The 20,419-nt window shown below is 44.4% G+C and overlaps 1 protein-coding gene across 1 annotated transcript in view; it reads right to left on the reverse strand.

Annotated features, from left to right (window-relative positions):
• DAB1 (DAB adaptor protein 1) overlaps window positions 1-20,419 on the reverse strand; it is a 277,882-nt gene that overhangs the window by 26,472 nt on the left and 230,991 nt on the right. Inside the window, exons 8-10 of the mRNA XM_058552526.1 lie at window positions 5,797-5,847; window positions 5,648-5,695; window positions 918-980 (exon numbers count right to left, since the gene is read on the reverse strand). Coding sequence (XP_058408509.1) covers window positions 918-980; window positions 5,648-5,695; window positions 5,797-5,847 — 162 coding nt within the window. The remainder of the gene's footprint in view (window positions 1-917; window positions 981-5,647; window positions 5,696-5,796; window positions 5,848-20,419) is intronic.

Raw genomic sequence — 20,419 nt, forward strand, 5'->3', positions numbered from 1 at the left:
TGAACCATAGCACCACCCCTCGGTGTGCACAACTGCACGGTGCCCAGAGGAGGCGCCCCCTTCCAGCAGCTTCAGCTGGTGCAGCTGTGGCTGACTGCTCTCCGCCCACCTCCGGGGAGTGGGCAGGGAGGAGCTGGAGGGGCCATCTCGGCTCTGTTCTTTGCTGTGGCTGCAGGGTTGCCTTTGAACGCCTCCAGTTCTCAAAGCACTGGGATTCTATTTTTCTTTGATTTTCATTCTTTTTTTCCTTCTTGTCATTTTCAAATTACGGCTCCCTACCATCTCTCTTTTCTTAAAAGCATTGACTGAGATACCTTGCTGGCTGAAGCTGGAGCTGGGAATCCAAAGCTTCATGACAAGCTCAGCAAAGCTAGGAGGCGAATTGGGGGTGGGGAGGAAACAAAAAGAAGAGGGGGAGAGGAAGGAAGGAAAGGGGAGAGGAAGGCGCCAAGAGGGGCGGAGAGAAGGTGTTTCGTGTACTGGGCTGAGCACCTGGCTGCGCGGGCTCTGGGCAGGTGCTGACAAATGCCTCATCGCGTCTGTGGTCCTGTTGGGTTTCTTGCCCATATTCTCAACTAGACCATGTGCTCCTTGCAGGCAGGGGCCACATCCCATTCATGCCTCTCTCCACTGCGCACCATATAGTGATTAGCCCCGGGATGGCCTGTAATTGCTGATGCATGGTCTCATTTATTTCTCAAAACAGAAGCATGTATCATAATTCCTTTAAAAAAAAAATGGCAGAGGAAATTGAGGTTTAGAATTGCTGGTTAATTTGCCCAAATCACAGAGCTTGAAAGAGCCCGAGTTGAAACCCACGAGCAGGACTCTTTCATCCAAAGCCCATATTCTTGCCACCGTGCGACTGAAGAAGGAGAGGGGAGGGATGCAGGGCTCAGAGGGCAGTGCATACTTACGGGGGGAGAGGTTATATCAGGAGGGGTGGACATGTCCCCGAAAAGTTCTAATTGGGTCACAGCCTGAAAAGACAAAAAGATAATGATGTAACCACAAGGAAAGCTGACGCTGCTGGATACTGCTTTAAAAACAGAATATGAGGACACACGTTTCTCTTTTGCATCATGACTATATAAACAATAAGCCCAGCTGGTCATTACTATACCTCATGATCCCAAAGACAACATCTTGGATGTGGCTAGAATCAATTCTCGCTTCAGTGTGTCTGGCTGTTTCTCTGGGTGTAGCCACCCCTCATAAGCAATAATAATGCCACTTCACACATATCGACCATCGAATGCCAGCGCTGTCTTTCTTCTCCAGGAGATAAAGGCACAAAGGCAATCCTATCATTTGTTTCTCTTTTGTGAGTGTATCCACACACACAAAATGCACTTCCTGTGCTAAGTATAGCAAGACGAGACTTCACGGCCACCTCTCAGGAAATGCTCCAGGAACGCTAACCCTGAGAGGTAGGAATCATCACCCCCATTTATACAGATGAATCGACTGAGTCTCAGAGAGGCAACCTCAAGGTCACCCAGGCCGGTACTTGAATTTTCTGTATATAGAGCATGCAGGTAAGTGACAGTCCCTGAACGAGTCCGTCTTTAGAATAAAAAATGCAGTTGGAGGAAAAGAAAACATTTAACACTAGGAAGGGTATCAAAAACAGCCCAGTATACACACTATTAATCACTCTTAGGAACTCCATCACTGCAGACACGGTACCGTCTATATCCCCATCCATCATCCGGGAGTGTCTGAGCAAGGCCAGCCAGAGCAGCGGAAGAAGCCCTTTAAGATATACTCAGAAATTAATCTGCATGCACTTCCAGCTCCAGACTGTGGGAGTCCGTGGCCAGGAATCGAATGGCCTGACTTAAAGTATATAATCATGTGCTTTGTGCAAACCTGCCCACGGAGAGAAAAACACGTTCTGCTCATCTTTGGATTTTAAGTGATAGCTTCTAGTTGGGGGAACCTAAAAACACTGCTCCATAGAAAGGTCAGGGAGAGCCTGCCCTGCCTGCCTCGCAGGACCCCTGCACTCGAATTCTCCTCTAACCAGGAGTGGCTGCATCTCTATGATTTGCACAAAGAAAGGAATGTTCTCTCCTACTGGCAAATGACTGAGCTCTGGGTGCTGGAAAAGGCCCCACACCTGGGGACACATTTGAGTTCCACCATTTCCAACCTCTGCAGCTCCTCAGGATCACACTGGTGGTGAACACTCTCTGCTTTGCAGATTTATTGACAACATTAATAGCAGGACTTTCTTTGACATTTGGCTAAACCTGGTTAAAAAGGTACAAAAGGCTCTTTCTGCTGAAAGGAAAGAAGCTTAGCTTGGTTAACTCACTTTTAACTCTTCCCCTTAAGCTCTCAGACTGAATAATAGTGCTGGCACACAGTAGGGCCCTATAAATATTAATTTACTTCCCAACAACACGATTATTTTCCTGCACGCATTGAACGACTGTTTGGTACTGGGAACATGTAATGAGAAATGCCAGGTCCCAGCCAGCAGGGAGCTTACAGTCAGGTGGGGATGATCCACAGATGCAGATAATTTCAAGGTAATGTGGCAGGAATGGTGACAGAGGTCTCTGTGGGAGCACCTAGAAGGAGATCCAGCCAGCTTTTGGCAAAGACGTTTAACGAGGGTTTTCTCAAGGACTTGATCTCTGAGAGGAGCAGTTAGCCAGGCAACCAAGAAGAGGAGGGACGATCAAGGCAGATGAAAGTCTGTAAGCAAGAAGGATGGAGGCCTGGAACAGCCTGACCGGGTGGGGTATACGCCATTGGGCATAAGTGGCTTGAGGGTGGAGAGAGGAGCAGGAGAGGAGGCCGGCGACAGGGACAGGGGCAAGGTAGTGTGGGGCTTGCGTGCATTTCCATCTTTTCCACCAACTCTTTACTACCATGATTCTCTCTCATACAGTAACAGTCCAGAGTTATGAGATGGTAATGAAGCAGCCAGCATGCAGGGTGCTCCCCCACCCGGCGGGACCCTAAATTCTTGCTTGTTTTCAGTAAGCCTTCTTCAGCATGTTAACAATATTTTATATTATTTGGTGAAACTATGCCAATCTTTTAGGCTCTCTCCTAAATTCATAAAAGAAGTAATTCTATTTAATCAATTCAAATGAAGCTTCTGGGCCTCCTCGCAATTGGAACTCAATGCTTTTAAAATGGCCCACGACTATTTTCAGTGGTAGGAAAATATTAAAATGAAGTTAATAATTAAGTCACACAATTTACATTTCAAATGTGTTGAACTCGTGGCACACTTTTACTAACATCATAAATATAATTTATTGGCTAATTTTCTCCTTAAGCACAACTTTTAAAATAACCTTCATTCTTGAGATATAGACTTTTCTCTTGCCAGATGATTTTCATTCAAGGATTAAACGACAAAAACATGCAGAGGCATAAAACATAGATTGTTATTTCATTCCATTGGATTTGCTGTTTAAATAGAACCTTGAGTTAATTAAATTTTATAGAAAAAGGGGATTCTTAGGCTATAAAATAAAAATAATTCTAATAACCACATGTGATTGAAAATCTGGAATAATATCTTTTCACAGCTTCTCTCCCCATGTTAACCCTAGTCCTTTAATTTGTAACCTAATAAGCCATGTTCCATCTGATAATATTGTCATAATTAATCATTTTAATGACCTCAAGAGAATAAAACTAACCATTCACATTTGTAAAACACTTTACAGTTTACATTTTCCTACATTATCATCATGTCTGATGCTCACTGGGCCCCGTGAGGTCAGCAGCACAGGTATCTATCCTCATCTTGCAGATGAGCTGAGACCGAGAGGTTAAGTGGCATGCCTCTGATCAGTCAGCTAGAAGAAGCTGGGCTTGACCCACAGACCAAGTAGCCTCTTGTTTATCTATCGATCACTTTACCAGGCCCTAGTTAGCCTTCCTAAATGGTGAAAGTCCAGCCCCACGATATTCTCTAAGCAGAAGTCATGTTCCTAAAAGGTCTGCCATGATGTACATCCATCTGAAGAAGTCATCTGGAAGGTCAGCTCGAGATGCCTGCTTGCCTTTCCATTACTGGCACTTCAGATGTCTCCAGGCAGAGAGAGATGTGGCTGTTGATGGCAGATTCTGCCCCACTCTGCCCCTTCAGGGTAAGCAGAGTGACACTGGAAGCCACCAAGCCAGTGAAGGGGAGGAGGAGTGTCTTGGCTGTTGAAGGGGGAAACCCTTCAATATCTCCAACAGGCCAGTCCCCTCCCCAGCCATTCTTTGACATGAAGAATGGATGTTTTCACAATAATATCTGGAGTCCTGTACCAGTGCTGTTTCAAGACGAGTCTCCCGGTCCTTCTCTCAACTAGACTGCTGCAAGCAGCCTCCTGGGCCCCTCCTGTAGAGAAGTCTTGAAGGTGCCACCGACGAACGCTGAGATGTCCTCGGCTGACCCCCAAACACACTCTCACAGACCCACCCCGTATGTTTTGGCATCAGGAAGTCCTTCATTTAGGAAAAGGATGGAGCCCCTATTGTGCATCAGCTACTGTGTTGAGAGCAGGGGATACAGGGACAAGTAAGGCTTGTTCCTGTTCCTATTCTGATGAGCTGGCTGTTTCATGGACAGACAGACCTACAGACACAATCAGAGCAGTGTTATGGAGGGGAGGAGCACGGGGTTATGAAAGGAGGGACCATCTCAGGGCCTTTGCACATGCTGCTCCTCCTCCCCAGAGCACTCATTCCTTCCCCCATTGCCTTTCCCACCCATCCTTCAGGACATAAATCAGAAGATTTTTTTTTCTGGAAAGTGTTTCTTGACTCAATTTACACCCCATTGCACTACCCAGAACAGCTTATGTGATAGTTGTAGATCAGTGGTTCTCAACCTTGGATGCACTGGGGGAAAAAGACTGATGCCTGGTTCCCACCCCTCGAGATTCTGAATTAGTTGGTTTGAAGTACAGCCTAGTAACTTGGACTTTCAAAGCTCTCTTGGTGATTCTAGTTTGCAACCAAGGTTGAAGATCCCTGTCTTAGAGGCTTTCCAAACACCCTGTATCAGGAGTGATAATATTCATTGGCCTGTGTATTATACAATCTGAATAAACACTGGCTGCAAACCAGTACATCTATTCCAGGATATACACACTGGATAGCAGCCTTGCCTGGTTGTTATTCCCATAGGTGCACTTGGCACATCCTGTTTATGTGTCTGGATCCCACTATACTGTGTTATACTACACTATATTAGGCTAACTACCTTACCCTAGCCTATCCTTTGCTATGCGACGTTGCACTATGATATACCATGAGCTTCCTGAGGACAGGGACCTCGTCTTCCTCTCTACTACATCTGTAAGATCTATCAGAATGCCTAGGACATGTTGGGAGCTTGAAAAATATTTATTGAATGAAACAAAAGGGTGTCACTTCCTCTCCAACATGCTCTCTCTCTCTCTCACACGCACATACACACACACACACACACTCTCTCTCTCTCTCTCTCTCTCTTACTATTTGACCTCATCGCAGGCTCACCGATAGTCTTCCTGTGAACAGTAGAATAGGCAACCATTGGAGCAAAGCAGAGCACCTGCCATTCATGCTGGCTGGCCTAGGATAAGATGGAACACATGAGAATGACCAGAACCCTCACTGAACAAGAGCCTGGAGGCCTTACCTTCGTTGCCTCAAAAATCTCATCCAAGTCCATGTGCAGGTTTCTGTTCTGTAACCACAAGGCACGACTTATGAGCATGAGATGAACGATGGGATGATGACATGAAACAGTTAAAAACAGTGAACTAGCCAGAGCCCTCTCATTCTTACCGGAGTGGCCGCAGCAAACCGTTCTTCAAAATCCTCAAACGTACGGCCGTTCTGCAAATGTAAGGGATGATGAATGAGGATGAGGTGAATGACACACGAACGACATGGATTTATGAGTTTAATGATGACGGTGTCTATAGTTTACACTCCCGTGGTCTCAGTAGGCAGGAGCTGTTGCCAATGTACCGTGAACACCCTGGAATATGTTCCCAGCATAAGCAGATGAGAAAACATGGGCCTGATTAGGAAGCACAGCAAAGGCAAGTTTATAAGTTTGAAGCCCATCTTTCTGAAATTACAGATCTTACCCAGCCAGTCTCAACAGTGGCAACAGTTAAGAACATGATGTTAACCCTTGAGATATTTGCTTTAAAAGGAAAGACTGTCATCATGTGCTTTAGCCAAACCTGACTCTTCGGAGCAGTCTGTGAACAGCTAGTTTTGTAAGTGCCTTTGTGCATGTTGTCCTCTCTGCTTGAAATGCTCGTCTCCTCATCCCTGCAAGCAAGCTCAAAGCTCACCCAATTCCCCAAACCCAGCTGAAAGGCCACCTCCTCCATGAAGCTTTCCTTGGTCTTCTGAGCTGAAAATCTTCCTCTGATAATAACAGCACGTCATCTGTGCCGATTACACTGTGAGCTTCCTGAAGCAGGGGCCATGTTCCCGAATCCCCAGCAGCTCGTGGAGGCTCTGGCACAGAGCAGTACTCAACAATATATGAACGAATGCATGTTCTAAAAGCAGCTGGCAGTTGACCAAATCCAGTTGTCTGTTTTTATTTCATTGTTTATAATTGTTGAGAATTTCACTAAACTACTCCATAATATTGCTGCCTCTGCATCCCATTTTATGTGGCCGAGCGCCCCCTGGGGCCTTGAACTGACACCAGCCCCTCGGTGAGGCACGCCCTAGGGAACAGCCTGCGGGGTCACGAGGGTTGTAGATGTCGTTCCTGACAGGCCTCCCCAACAGCCCTTGTGATAAGCAGTCTCCCCACCTCCCAGGGCCTTCTGCTTATACACCCTTCAAATAAGACCCCAGCGTAGCTTACCAGAACCCTGCTCTTTTTGGTTCGAATTGACCAATCCGGCCTCAGCCCAGGAACTCCAAAGCACTCTGCTCTGGTTCCCTAGTAAAGGCATGAGCCTAGGTTCTGCCATGCTCTCTGCCTGAACCCTGCCTTGACCTCCCCACGTGGCCCCTCCGCCAGGACCTGTGAGTAATAAACTTCTCTATCTCAACTCCCTTGTGGTCTTCTGTTGAACTGTGGTCACCATCCGGGGGCTCTACTTAACAAATGCTAATTTAACAAAGCCACAACAATAACATATATTATAGATAATACACATAATATCTACTATATATACATATATATTTTTAATGACCATGTTTTGGTCTATATGTAAAAGCTAATTATTCTTTGGATGATCTCCAGGTAGTGTAGCATTAATGTGAATCAGATAATATTGACATTAAGTTGGAGTTACTATGTATGAACAGAAATAATTGCATCATTTCCTAATTCTGAGGAGGGCTTCCTATTGGCAACGGAGGAGTGGAGAAGTCATCATCATAATCACTTCCACCCTGACTGTCGCAGATGTGGCTGTGATGTCACTCAGCCCCAGTGACAGGGTTGCAGAGCAGGAGAACCAACGTGCCTATGCCCACCACGGCCAACCACCAGTGACCTCTGTCATCAACCACCTGCTTCCACCAGGCTCTGGCTGGTCTGCAGTCAACTAGGGCTGAGAGAGGAGAAACCACAACAGATAACTACATAAATTATTATCACTATGATTTGGCCAGAGGTGCAGAGAGGTGGTGAGACAATATTAGTCTAAGTGATCCTGTAATCTACGGTGTGGCCTAAAAGGTTAAGGTTATGTCGCTACATCCTTTATAAATTCACACTCTTCTAGGGATTTATGGCACGGCCCCTACCAACTAGCTCTGGGTCATAACTTTTAATAAAAACATTTTTTAGTGTCCAAAATCTCATTACATCTGTCCAATATAAAAAAGCAAATGGCTTCAGAACATGATGGATGAATTAAATAAATTTGAAAAACAGCCTGTGGTAGCATCTCATAAAAACCCCCACCACATAATGAAAATGTTGAAGAGAACCAGCGTTGGCGTGAGCCCATCACTTTCCTGGTGACAGAGAGGTGGCCGCTGGTGAGGTGTGGAGCTGGGGCAGGATGAGGCAATTTCTGAACATTCAGATGAAGCTGGATCCAGGCATGCGAGCAGGTGCACCTATCCAGAGTCATACAGACTGAGTCCTGGCCATGCCACGCACTGGCCGTGTGACCCTGGACGAGTGACCCTGGACGAGTCAGTTAGCCTCAGTTTTCTCATTGTTAAAGTGGGGATGATAATGATAACATCATCTCAGGTTTATTGAGAGGATTCACTGAGATGTGTGTGCAAAATCTTGTCTGGTATCTGGCACAGAGCAGATATTCAAAAAATAGTAGCTTTCATTAGTATTTTTTCATCCTATTTCTTTTGGCTGATTTTTGCAATGCACAGACATACATTTTTTAATGTTAGGAAACTATTATGATACTTGGAAAAAGAAAGAGGAAGAAGAAACAAAAATCTTGTCAAACGCCCCTCTTTAGAAACCACCCCTGCCTGACAGTGCAGGCCAGACCCTGTGAGAAAGGATGCCCAGCACTACCTGGCCTTAGTCCTGAAGTCCTCAGTCCATGCTTGGCCCCATCTTCTCCCTCTCCTCTCACTTATGGGTACAGTATTGCGTGATCATCTTCTTCCTACCCACACCTTTTGTAGCTGGCGCTTGTGATTGCCTTCCTGATCTGACCCTGGCTCAGTCATCTCTTGGAGCTCCTTCCTCCCGTCTGGGGTGAACTTCGGGAACACCCAGTGCACTCCATCCAGCCTGCGGGGAGATCCTTCCAGCTAGGGCACCTTCTCCTAGTCGAATCTCATGGGCAGGATGTGGAATCATTCCCCATTCTCCCTTCACCCCCAACTCTTGCTTTACCCACAATTACTACGAGAGTTTTAGTTCATTTACATGCAAGTCTTTTTTTCCCATATATTTTTCACACTTACTATCATAGCATGCATGCGGCTTTGTACTCTGCCTTTGAAAACTCAACATGACATCAAATTTACTCACAACTTAAACTTCCAGTGAGGAAATTTCAAGGAAGAGATTCTCCTGCAACAGAATTCTACCTGATTCTTCATTAAGACATTGAAATAAAGCTTCAGAGGGGAGTTTATCTTCCCAAGATCTCTTTCTGGAGCAGTGGTGACACTGGTGTCATAACTGAGTAAGGTAACTATTAAGACCACATTCATGTTACTCTTGCACAAAAGTGACAGTGGATGAGATGGGACTTGCCGCGAACATGTCAAAAAGCATGAAAACTTATTTATGGCTTCCAAATCAGAAACCTGCGCTAGTTCTCATACCTGGCTGCACAATGTAATCCAACTGACGCCTGAGCCCCGCCATTAGAGATTTGGATTCTCGGGGGCGGGAGCGGGGGCCCTGGCATTAGGAGGGTCTAAAAGCTCCCCAGGTGATTCTACTGTGCAGCCAGATTTGCGAATCACCATGCTGGGGAATGAACTCTGTGGGAATAATTAGTGAAAGTCCTACTGGGAAAACTGAAGGCATCTTGATTGATTATGTAATTGATTAACTAATTTCTTCAACAAACATTCACTGGGTGCTTTCCACATCTCATGTCCTGGCTAGACATTGGAGCTACAAAGATGAATAATAGATGGTCCCTATTCTTCTGAAGCTCAGAGCAGAGCCAGGACAGATAATCATTCTTGCTTGGGGTGAGACAGGAGTGGGACAGTGAGGGAACAAGGCTTCTAGATCTAAACTCAGAACTCAGCCCAATACTGCAAAAGAGTGAATTCAATTACCCATTTAGAAAGCTCAGGAGAAATGGATTAACTTAAGTGATTTGCAACTGCACCAAGGTGGGTACTATTAAGGCACGGAGTGATTTCAGGCATTTGAATGCATGTGCCTTTCCTTGGTGAGTAATTTAACCAGGAAGACACATGCTAATGAAGACTAATTCCCTCTGGGGTATCTAGAAATTTATGAGCTCTATCACCTTTAGCCAAAAGCAAACAGTTACTTTCCCACTTCTTGGCAGAGAAAGATGAGAAAAACACTAGCAGTTGAAGAACAAAGTAGGGAAGGGGGGAGTTGACATGGAGAATAGAAGCTACGATGTTAAGAAATGATTTTTCCGAAGAGCAGCACCCTCCAACAGGACTTTCTGTGATGGTGGGAAGTTCTATACCTGCACTATCCAATATGGCAGCCAGTAGCCACATGTGGCTATCAAGCATTTCAAATATGGCTAGTGTGACTGATGAACTGAATTTTAAACTTTATTTAGTTTTAATTAATTTCAATTTAAATAGCCACATGTACCTAGTGGCTACTGATTGGATAGCACAGCTCTAGATAATATATATTTAGAAAAACACTTCTGGTTGCCTGGGTGCTTTCTAAATACTAGACATATTTCTTCCTTATATATTTTCTTCTATCCTTTTAAAGAACACCCTACCTTGGCATTGACTGGAAAAGTTCTAAGAGAAAATTCAGTTCTTCGCTACGTCTAAACAGTACCACAAAATCAAATTCAGTTTGCAAAAACAGCAGCCTCCTTCTGGATGTAAAAGTTTTCTTCATTGCCTGGGCTAAGCCAGAGCCAGATATTTGTGGGGTTCTTCAAAGGAAGTTAAGATTCATGTTTTAAGTGGAAATCCGTGAAGCTTCATCATCATTCCAACAAAACGGAATCCCATTTAATGCCAAAATGTTCCAGGCCTGCTGAGGTTTGGGGCTCTGTGGTCCTGTTGGACTCGTTGACTTGATCTAACAAAGAAATAGTTTGAGGATTTATCTCTGTAATAATTGAAAAGTTACCTCTAATTATTTGAAGTTGGGCCTCATTTTAGCAGCTGATGGCCCTCCTTCCCCCAGTGACCATTTCAAGAGGGTCCTAAAAGTTGTCCAAAAGGTTAGAGGGTAGAGGGAAATGCTTAGATCTTATATTTAAAGTTACATCATCCCTTGAAGTGTAGACAAGAGTAATATATCTGAAAATCCTTGGACAATGAAATATTTACATGCAGTTTCCTGAAACTTAAGTTGGTCCTTGAAACAGCCTCCTCCCCAGCAATTTTTTCTTATTGTGGTAAGAACACTTAACATGAGATCCATCTTCATAACAAATTTTAAAATGTAGCATACAATATTGTTAACTATAGGGACAATGCAGATCTCTAGAACTTAATCATCTTGCATAACTGAAACTTTATACCAGTTAAAAATCAACTCCCCATTTTCCCCTCCCCACAGCCCTGGCAGCCACCATTCTACTCTCTGCTTCTATGTTTGACTATTTTATAGACCTCACGTAAGAGGTATCATGCAGTATCTGTCCTGCTGTGATTGGCTTATTTCACTTAGCATAATGTCCTCAATGTTCAGCCATGCTGTCTCATGTGGAAGGATATCCTTCTTTTTGAAAGCCAAATAATATTCCATTGTATGTATATACCACAGTTTCTTTATCCATTCGTCCATCAATGGACTTTTAGGTTGAAACAGCTTTTCTTAATATGCAAGCAGAAAGTCAGGATGGGGACTGGTGGTGAAAGGAATTTGCTGGTGCTTTATTAGGTGTTTTGAGAAAGGCAGACCCCTTGGGTGAAGGTCAGGGCTCTAAGCTGACCTGAACAGGCTCACGTGAATGAACAGGGGACAGCTGTGACTAAGGAATCTGACTCTGGAGTCTTGAGCTTCCCAACTTTAATCTAAAGTCAAGAAAACTAATTTGCTTACATTTGAAAACAATGAATAGTTTTAAAGTGAGAAATCTGATGTGTTTAAGAGAGGCAGGGTGGGGTAGTAGAAAGAGGAATGTTAGAGACAGCAGCTTTCAGTTCAAATTGCTGCTTCCTCCTTGACGTTTCCTTGGATAAACTCCTTCATCACTCTGAACCTCAGTTTTCTCCTTGGAAAACAGGGCTAATGATGCTTACAACGTGGGCTTGCTGAGAGGAAGCTGTGAGCAGGGTGCTGTATATGAAAAGAATTAGCACAGCGACTGGCAGAGTCAAATCTCAATGGATGTCAGTTCCCTTTCTAAAACTACAGAGAGGAAGGACGGACGGGAGGGAGGGAGAGAGGGAGAGGGAAAGGAACAAGGAGGAAGGAGGAAGAAGAAAGGGACAGAGGGATAGAGAGAGAAAGAGGAGGGGGGGAGGGGTGAGGAGAGGAAGGGGGAAGGGAAGGGAAGGGAAGAGGAGGGAAGGGAAGGGAGGAAGGAATTGGGAGGGAGGGAGGAAAGAAAGAAGGGAGGACAGCCGTGGAATTATTTGCTTGGTAGGTGAGGGTAGGCAGGTTCCAGGCCATTGCAAAAGTTTAGGAAACACTGGTCCTGGAAAGGGGTGAAGTCATCTGGAGGAGAAGCTGAAGGTGCGACGTGGTCATCACAGAGCAGACACTTGGTCAAAGCAGGTCTCGCTCCTGCCCATTCTCCCCAGTGGTTAACACTGGTAAGGCTGGACTGTCCTGGGAGTCAGCTCATCATTCATTCCACCTACCCCGTGCCCTTCTCCCCTCTGCTCTTCTTTTCCATCCCTTACACCTATTTCAGAGCTCAGCTGGCAACTCCATGTTTTCATGTCCAGATTTTCTAAAACACTTTCATTATTTTCTTGAAAATACACATAAGGATGGGGTTGGTGGCACGACTGGCAGGCTGATGATGATTATGTGATAAGATACTAATAGCGAACTAAGTTTGATCTCAGTAATGGTGACAAAGAGAAGGAGATGTGGATTGTGATGTCTATGTTTGGGGCCATGGTGGTGGTGATAGTGATGGCTGTCATAAGATTGTGAGAACCAGTCACTCATTCACTCCGCTTCTATTTATTGAGCAACTATGATAAGGCACAGTCCTTGTCCCTGCCTCACATGAAGGAGATGGAAAAGAAAACAGGGAATTATCATACAACTGATGGTATAAATGAGATAATTCATGTAAAGACTTTAGTATATAGTGCCTGGTTCAGAGTGACAACAACCGATTCATGCCAGTGGTTACTACTACAATTGTCTTTATTATTAAACACACGGTGCCCAACCCAGTCTTGAGGAGTCGGGGAAGCTGGATGCAGCAGACACGTTAAGAGGGTAGCAGGAGTGGTGTTGGGGGTTTGACAGTGACAATGCTCAGGAGGATAGTGGACAGTGATCATAAAGAGAGATGATGACACAGCTATTTCTATGGTGATAGCCAATATGGGGCCAGTGATGGGAATTAAGAAGAAACATTGAAAACACCATCCTAGCTTCTCTAGGAGCATTGGGAATGACTACATGCTTTTACACTTTTAGAAGCTTCCTAGGCTCTAGATCCCGGTCTCAACCTGTGACCTCATCCCAGAGATCTGACATTCAACAAGGAAGACTTTAGAATGTGATCTCCCCTTCCTTTGTCAGAGGAAGGGGCAAGCTGCAAGATGCAAGATGGCTTTGCTACTTTAATGGCTGTGCAGGTATAAATGTACAGAGAAAACTAGAAACCAAAGGGGAATGATTTCCCAAAATCTGTAATCATTTGTTTTTAATTATCTCTTCCTTTATCCCTTCTCCTTTTAAAAATCTATTATTCTAGTTGCACATTAGCAAAAACTCAACGATTTTTCAAAAACTCCTAACAGGATTTGGCATCAGTTCAGTACTTTGAAAAGGGAGTGAATTAGGATCACAGTCATGTGAATTGGCTCTTGTCAGCAGGATGACAGCATCTCAACACACTCTTGGGGAGGAGGGCTGGGGGACTTCTCAGAGAGTCAATCGTCTTGCTTTGCTGGTGTGTCTCTCTTGGAGAGGCTACTCCTGCGGTCCAGATGGCACCCAAACGGTAACAAGAAATATTGGATGGAGCTGAAATCAAGCGAGAGCAGCAGAGGCTCAGGCTGAATGCGGAGCAAATCAGTGGAAATCACAAATGGGGAGATGTCACAGCAAAGGAAAAAATAGTCAGGAGGGCTTTGCCTGCTGCTCTGACAGCCGTTCCGTGCAAACTGTTTTTCCTTTTCTTCTCCGGAGGAATGCAGATTTTACATACTTAGGCATTCATTTCCTTATTCACTTCTTCATTCCTGGATTCAATTCTGAAGGCATTCATTTCATAGTTAATAAACTTTTCCTAAATGCCCGCTATGAGCAAAGCGCACCGTGCCAGTACAGTGAGGGCTGAGGTCCCTTCCTTGAGTTGTAAGAGGCAAGTTAGGGAAATTGGAGGATACTAATTCAGGTCAGAGTATGAAGGGTGTCACAACATGGGTACCGCGCTGAGCATCTTCAGAGCGTGTGCCATTTTCACGGCTGCAGTGTCATTCACAGGACTGCAGCCAACTCCATTGCAAACAACCAAACCAAAAATTCTGTTTTTACGTGAATGGATTTGACTAGTTCACCCATCTCTTGAATTTTTCTTTGTTGTAAAATTAGGGAAACATCCGTCTCAGAAGACTGTGTGAAGATCACCCCAGATAAGATTTAAGGTAATAGCTTAATTAGCATGGTTCCTGACACATAGTAAGACCTCCATTAGTGTCTGCTTATTTGGGTGAAATATTAAGTCAACAATTCAATGGAATATCCTTTAGGAATATGATGATTTTGTAGCACCTATTTGATGGCATTCTGAACAGTTTTATAAATTTCAGAATTACACAGTCATAGAATTAGAAAAGACTGTAGAGATCTCTAACCCAATTCAACCCTATATTTTTTTCAGATGAAGAAACAGAGGCCTCCAACTTTTTCAAAATCTTGACAATGTTAGTGGCAGAGCTGAGGCGAAATCTCAAAGTTCCTTTCGACTCCATCACAAGTCCCCCCAGATGTACAGACTAAGAGGAGACAGTAATAAGTCAGAGCAGAGAAACATCTTACAAAAAGGAAACTAAGTCCCCGAGGAAACTTTAGCTCGCTCATATGTAAAACAGTAAGGGAGATGACTCCTTCATAGAGCCGTGAGGATCAAGTGAGGTGATGTTCGTCAATAGACTAGACTCAGAAGGCAGCCTAAAGGGTTCAAGTCGGAGGAAGTCTGGAAGAGCATTATCCTCAACTGTCTCTGACTGATTGTCCAACCTACAAATAGTTTGTAATTTTGTGTCATAATTTCACCTGCCCTCTTAACAGATCTCTCACTATATTCCTTATCCTTTCTGGCCTTGGTACAAGCTATTTCCTGTGACTGGCTGCCCTTCTCATCCTTGCTCATCAGGAGAACTATAATAAATCCCTAGACTCTTGGGTCTAGTCACCTCTTCCAAGCCTTCCTCCATGGCTCTCAGGAAGGATCAGATGATCTTCCTCTGGGCATCACACATGTCCAGTTATAACATCTGATTACTTTCTCTCATCTCTACTACAGACTATGACCTTGTAGAGACTCTAAGTTCCTTGTATGGGAAACTCTATCTTATTCATATTTGTATTCCTAATACCTAGATAGCCCAGTGGCTAGCACACAGAAGGGAACTATATTGAACCGACACATTTAAAAAAGCAGAATGAGTGACTAGAGGAACATGCTTACACAAGAGAACATAAAACTGAACAGAAACAAACTTGGGGATAGCGTGACTCACTAAGCGGAGGGGATGGGAGTCCATATGGTGTTTTCAAATGCTCAGCATGTATGTGTGTGCACGCGTGTGTGCACACACACTTGCTCACTCACAGAGATTTGGCATTTGCTATTATAAACTCTAGAAAAGATATCATATCCACTCTATCATTTGACCTAATGAGGCTTTGCAATCAGAGTAAATGGCCCTAGTTCTACTTTCAAAGAAATACTAGGGCGATGTCCCAGAAAAAGTTCTAAGAACAGGGCTATGCTGTTCTTCTAGCCCTTCTAATCTCTGGATGGCACTATCATCTGAATTCCTCAAGTCCTTCCCTGTAGTGAGACCTATCAATGGTTCAAGGGTGGCAGTCAATCTGCAACAGTCCTCTCTACTTGAAGTCTAGCCAATATCTGATCTTATCACTCCCTCCCTGAGTTGCTGGTGGTTGGTGAAATGATAGTATCTCATACTGTTCAGCCTCTCACACTTAACACATCCAAAGAAGCTTTGATCTCCCCAAACCCATTCTTCCCTTGTCTTCCGACTTTTGTAAAGGCCACCAATTCACACCTAGATGCTCAAGCCCCCAAATGTACAAGTTACTCTAGATCCCTCTCTCACACCCTGACACCCATCATTCATTAAGAAATGCTGATTCTATCTCTAGAACGTGTCCCAACTCTGTCTGCCCCCTCCATCTCTCTGCAGCATTCTTCTTTGCCTAGACTGCTGCTTCCACTCCTGTCCCCTTAAGTTCACCCCCCATAGAGCAGTCAGAATGATATTAAAAAAACACCAAATCAGGTTCACTCCCCTGCTTAAACCCTCCACTGTCTTCCATTACACATGGAATAAATCCAAACTCCTTACCACTGCCTATAGGACTGTCCATGCTTGGGTGTGACCTCTGTGTCACCTTCCTCTACTCTCCCCTTTCCCACTGTGCTCTGGTCAATAATGGTCTTCGTTCTGTTCCTCATGGACCACTGGAACAATCCTGCCCCTGAACCTTTACCCTTGCCTTTCTCTGTCCTTGTCTCACTCTTCAACTGGTTGGTTTCTTCTCATAATTCAGCTCTTGGTCAAGTGTGACCTCCCTAGGGAAACCCCTCTGACTATTTACCTAAAGAAAGCAGCAGCCCAGCTCTCATCACATTACCTTGTTTGGTTTTGTGGCTAACACTCATGCTCTGTTTGTCTGTTTACTTGTTCATTGGCACTCTTCTCCTGTGGAATGTGAGCTGGGCGAGGGATGGGACCTGGTCTGACTTGTACAGCATCTGTGCTTGGCACAGCGCTCAACACAATGGACATTGGATGATGTTTGCGGAAGGAATGAATGAATGAATGCTTGAACAGAACAATGCATAAGTGACCAGAGACTGGTTCTAGGAGGTACCTTCCGGTACTGCAGAAACCATAAAATTAAAACAAAAGGGACACTTTGTGCATACTACCACAGAAACAAAGGATCTCTAGGTTTGTCACTTTGACATCAGTGCTCTGGCCTCTGGCTTCTTTTCCTGCTTGTTCTCTGGTGCTGGACACCCTATCTCTGAGACCAGGTAGCTAGGACAAGAGGATGAGATCTTACACAGACACCAGAAGCAGAGACCCTCTGTACCTGCATGCTTGCTATGTCTGTTCTATGAAAGACCTTGTTAATTAACAGTAGTCAGTATCTCCTTGGTTAGGTCACAAGTGGTTGGGATCACTGATTTCCAGCTTTGTTAGATCCATAAAGACCCCAAATGTATAAGTTACCCTTGATTCATCTCTCTCCCATACCCTGACTTCCAATCATTCATTAAGAAATGGTGATTCTATCTCTAGAACGTATCCCAAATAGTTCATTCTGGTCTGAAGAGGAAGGAATGGGCTAAGCAGTAGTATTAAGACCTCATCCCTTCTTGGCTAGGTCATGCAGAACAATAATAATAACAGCTAATGCTTAGATAGAACTTCCTCTGTATATACGAGACACTGTTCTAAAGTACTTTCATATATTAACTCATTTAATTATCATGACAAATGTAGGTGCTATTATTATCCTCATTTTCAGAGGAGGAAACTGAGGTACAGAAGGGTTAATTAACTTGCCCGAGGTGCCACAGCTAGTTAATGGCAGAGCTATGATTTTTACCAAAGTGGGTTAGCTTTAGAGTATTTACTCTTGACCATTACGCCACGGTGAGAACAGATGGTGTCAGACAATCTGTGTTTTAAGACTAGGATGAGAGGTAAAGGTTCTAGAAGGAGCAGCCACGGTGGGCAGTTTAGGAGCCCGCCTTGCCATGGTCCATCCAATCCTCTCTGGAGGACCGTGGCCAGCTCACATTGCAAATGTTATCCCTATAATGATGACAGGGGTAAGGGGGCCAGAACTTCCAAGGTGACTGTAGAAACAACAACAACATAGAAATAGCCAAAGAGACAAGGCTAAGAGATTAAAAAATACAGAAAAGAGGGAAAAAAAGACAACCCAGAGCATCGGGGGCAACAGTGGGAAAAAGGAATAGTAGTGGAGAAACATGCTGACACACTGACAGAACTCCAGGATAGGGAGGTAAACGGGAGGTGGAGGAGGAGAAAGTCTTGTGAAAAGGGAGAGTGACTGTCGCCTTAACGCGAGCCGTGCTTTATGCCCAAGTCGAGATGCGATGGATTCCTCCTTCATAACCACACTCTATTTCCCTCTCCCCTTAGCATCTCCACCTCAATCTTCTCACCCATAAAACAGAGAAAACCATAGTTGTCATGTTAATTAAACTAAATCAACTTAGTGGAGCATTGGAATCCATTGGGGGAGCTTTGTAAATCTCCCTTCATATATAAACACATGAAAGCCTTACAAAAGCAGATCTACAGGAGTGGGGCCCAAGACGTTGTGTTTTTAAGTGTCGCAAATGACTGTTAGGCAACACAGTCTTTGGGAACCACTGAACTAGATACAGCTTGCCAAACAATGTGCACACTCCCTGGTCCCCAGTAAGTGCTCAGCAAATGTTCATTTCTTGTCTCCTTTCTAAGTCATTGCAAAAATCAGTTTTGCATGCTTTGGATTGGGACTGTCACCAATGTATCTATTTTTATTCTCCACGATCATTCATTCCTCTCTTTTTCCTTTTTTAAAACTCCAGTTTGTTCATTATTCTTGTGCAACCACTAATAATGGCAGTTAAGAGAAAGAAAGAGCCTCAACACGATGATTTATCCAGAAAAGCAGAATTACTGTACCGAGAGAGAATGAGTGTCAGCATCAATGGATATTTATGGGGAAACTGTATAGTAAAGCTTTGCTCATTAGAGACACTGTAGTTAAGGTTCTATGAATGTTAATGATCTGTATTAGAGAAATGATGATACACTCACAGCAGCAGCAGTTAACACATACTCCTGAATCACATTTTCTTACCACGTAACAGATCTCCAAGTAATCTTGATTTATGCCCACTGAAGGAGCAAGCATGCATCAGGGCACCTGCATCTTGGGGGTAGTACTGTGGCTGCTTCAGCACAGGTAGCACTATTGGCAAAGAGTTCCAGGAACAAGATGGATAGCCGCCTCCTGCCTTCTGTTTGATATCTCACCTGGTCTGGTCTTAGAGACAGCTTGGCCCAGGAGGAAGAGCACTCACCGGCTTTGGGTGGAATGGCCGTACATCCTGGTTTGCCTAAGACACCTCCTGTTCATGCCCACTGTCCTGACGTAATAGTCAATAGCAAACCCCCTTTCATAAGTTTGGATGATAAACTAGGTCACCCTAGTTTTAGGGTCAGAGAGAGCTGGATTTGATTCTTAGTGATGCCTCTTATAGCTGTGCTAAGTGATTTAACTTCTCTGATCTTCAACATCCCTTACAGTAGAGAAGAGACCGACGTCTTATGCTTGTTTGGGAGAGTCTTAAAGTTTTGCATGCATTAAGTGCCTACCACAGTCCCTTGCTTGCTGGGGTGCTCAATATTTGGAAGTTATAATTATTTCTTACCTCCCACCCATAGCCAGGGCACTCCCCTGCAGGTTCAGCCCCACCTCACTTAAACTTGATCTTGTTGACATTATGGCTTGGGCATGGAGAATTAAAGCATTCCAGTCCCTCGCTCTATACACCAGTCTTACTCCCTCCAGTAGTCTAAAAGCACACTAGTGGGTGGGCCAAGTCCTACTCATCCTCCTACCTCTTGAAGCATTTGGTACAGTCCTTTGTCCACATAATAGCTCAGAATCACAATGACGGCTAACATGTATTGAGCACCTGTCACCTATGTGCCAGGCGCTGTTCTAATGCCTCACATGTATTATCTTATTCAAGTCCTAGAAAGAACTCTATGAGGTAGGTACCATAGTCATTACACTCATTTTACAAGTGAATACACATAGGCACAGAGAAGTTTAAATAACCTGTTCAAGGTCACCAGCTGGTAATTGAGGGAAAGAAATTTCAGGCCCAAGTAGTCAGGCTGCAAAGCTCACAGTTTTAACTGCAATACTATGTTGCCAACCAAGTACTGCATACTTAGTCTGAGCCAAACACACAACAGCCATCATATCTGTCCTCTTATTTAATCCTCACAAGAACCCAGGTTGTTACTCGGTCCTAAGAAGAATCTGAAAGATAACGCAACCTGCGCTAGAATCATGCAGCCGGCAAGTGTAAAGCTCCAACTAACTTCAACTTGTCTGCTTTCTCTGCTGTTTTACTGCCTCCCAAAGGGTAGGCTCCCAATCTGTGTTCATGGATCCAGTGATAGAATGACAAAGCCTCCAATGGGAAATAATGTGAAGGATCTCCTTGTCTGACCTCCTCACTTCTCCTGCCTGTGGAATTAACTAGTGGGTTCATTTGACAGTGGTTTTCACACTAGCCTCTCTGGATCTCTTCCCTTCCAGAACCTCCTATCCTTCGGAATGGGCAGGAGGGAGGGCTTTCAGGTGGGT

The sequence above is a fragment of the Diceros bicornis genome, chromosome 13 (genome assembly GCF_020826845.1).
Source record: "Diceros bicornis minor isolate mBicDic1 chromosome 13, mDicBic1.mat.cur, whole genome shotgun sequence".
NCBI lineage: Eukaryota > Metazoa > Chordata > Mammalia > Perissodactyla > Rhinocerotidae > Diceros > Diceros bicornis.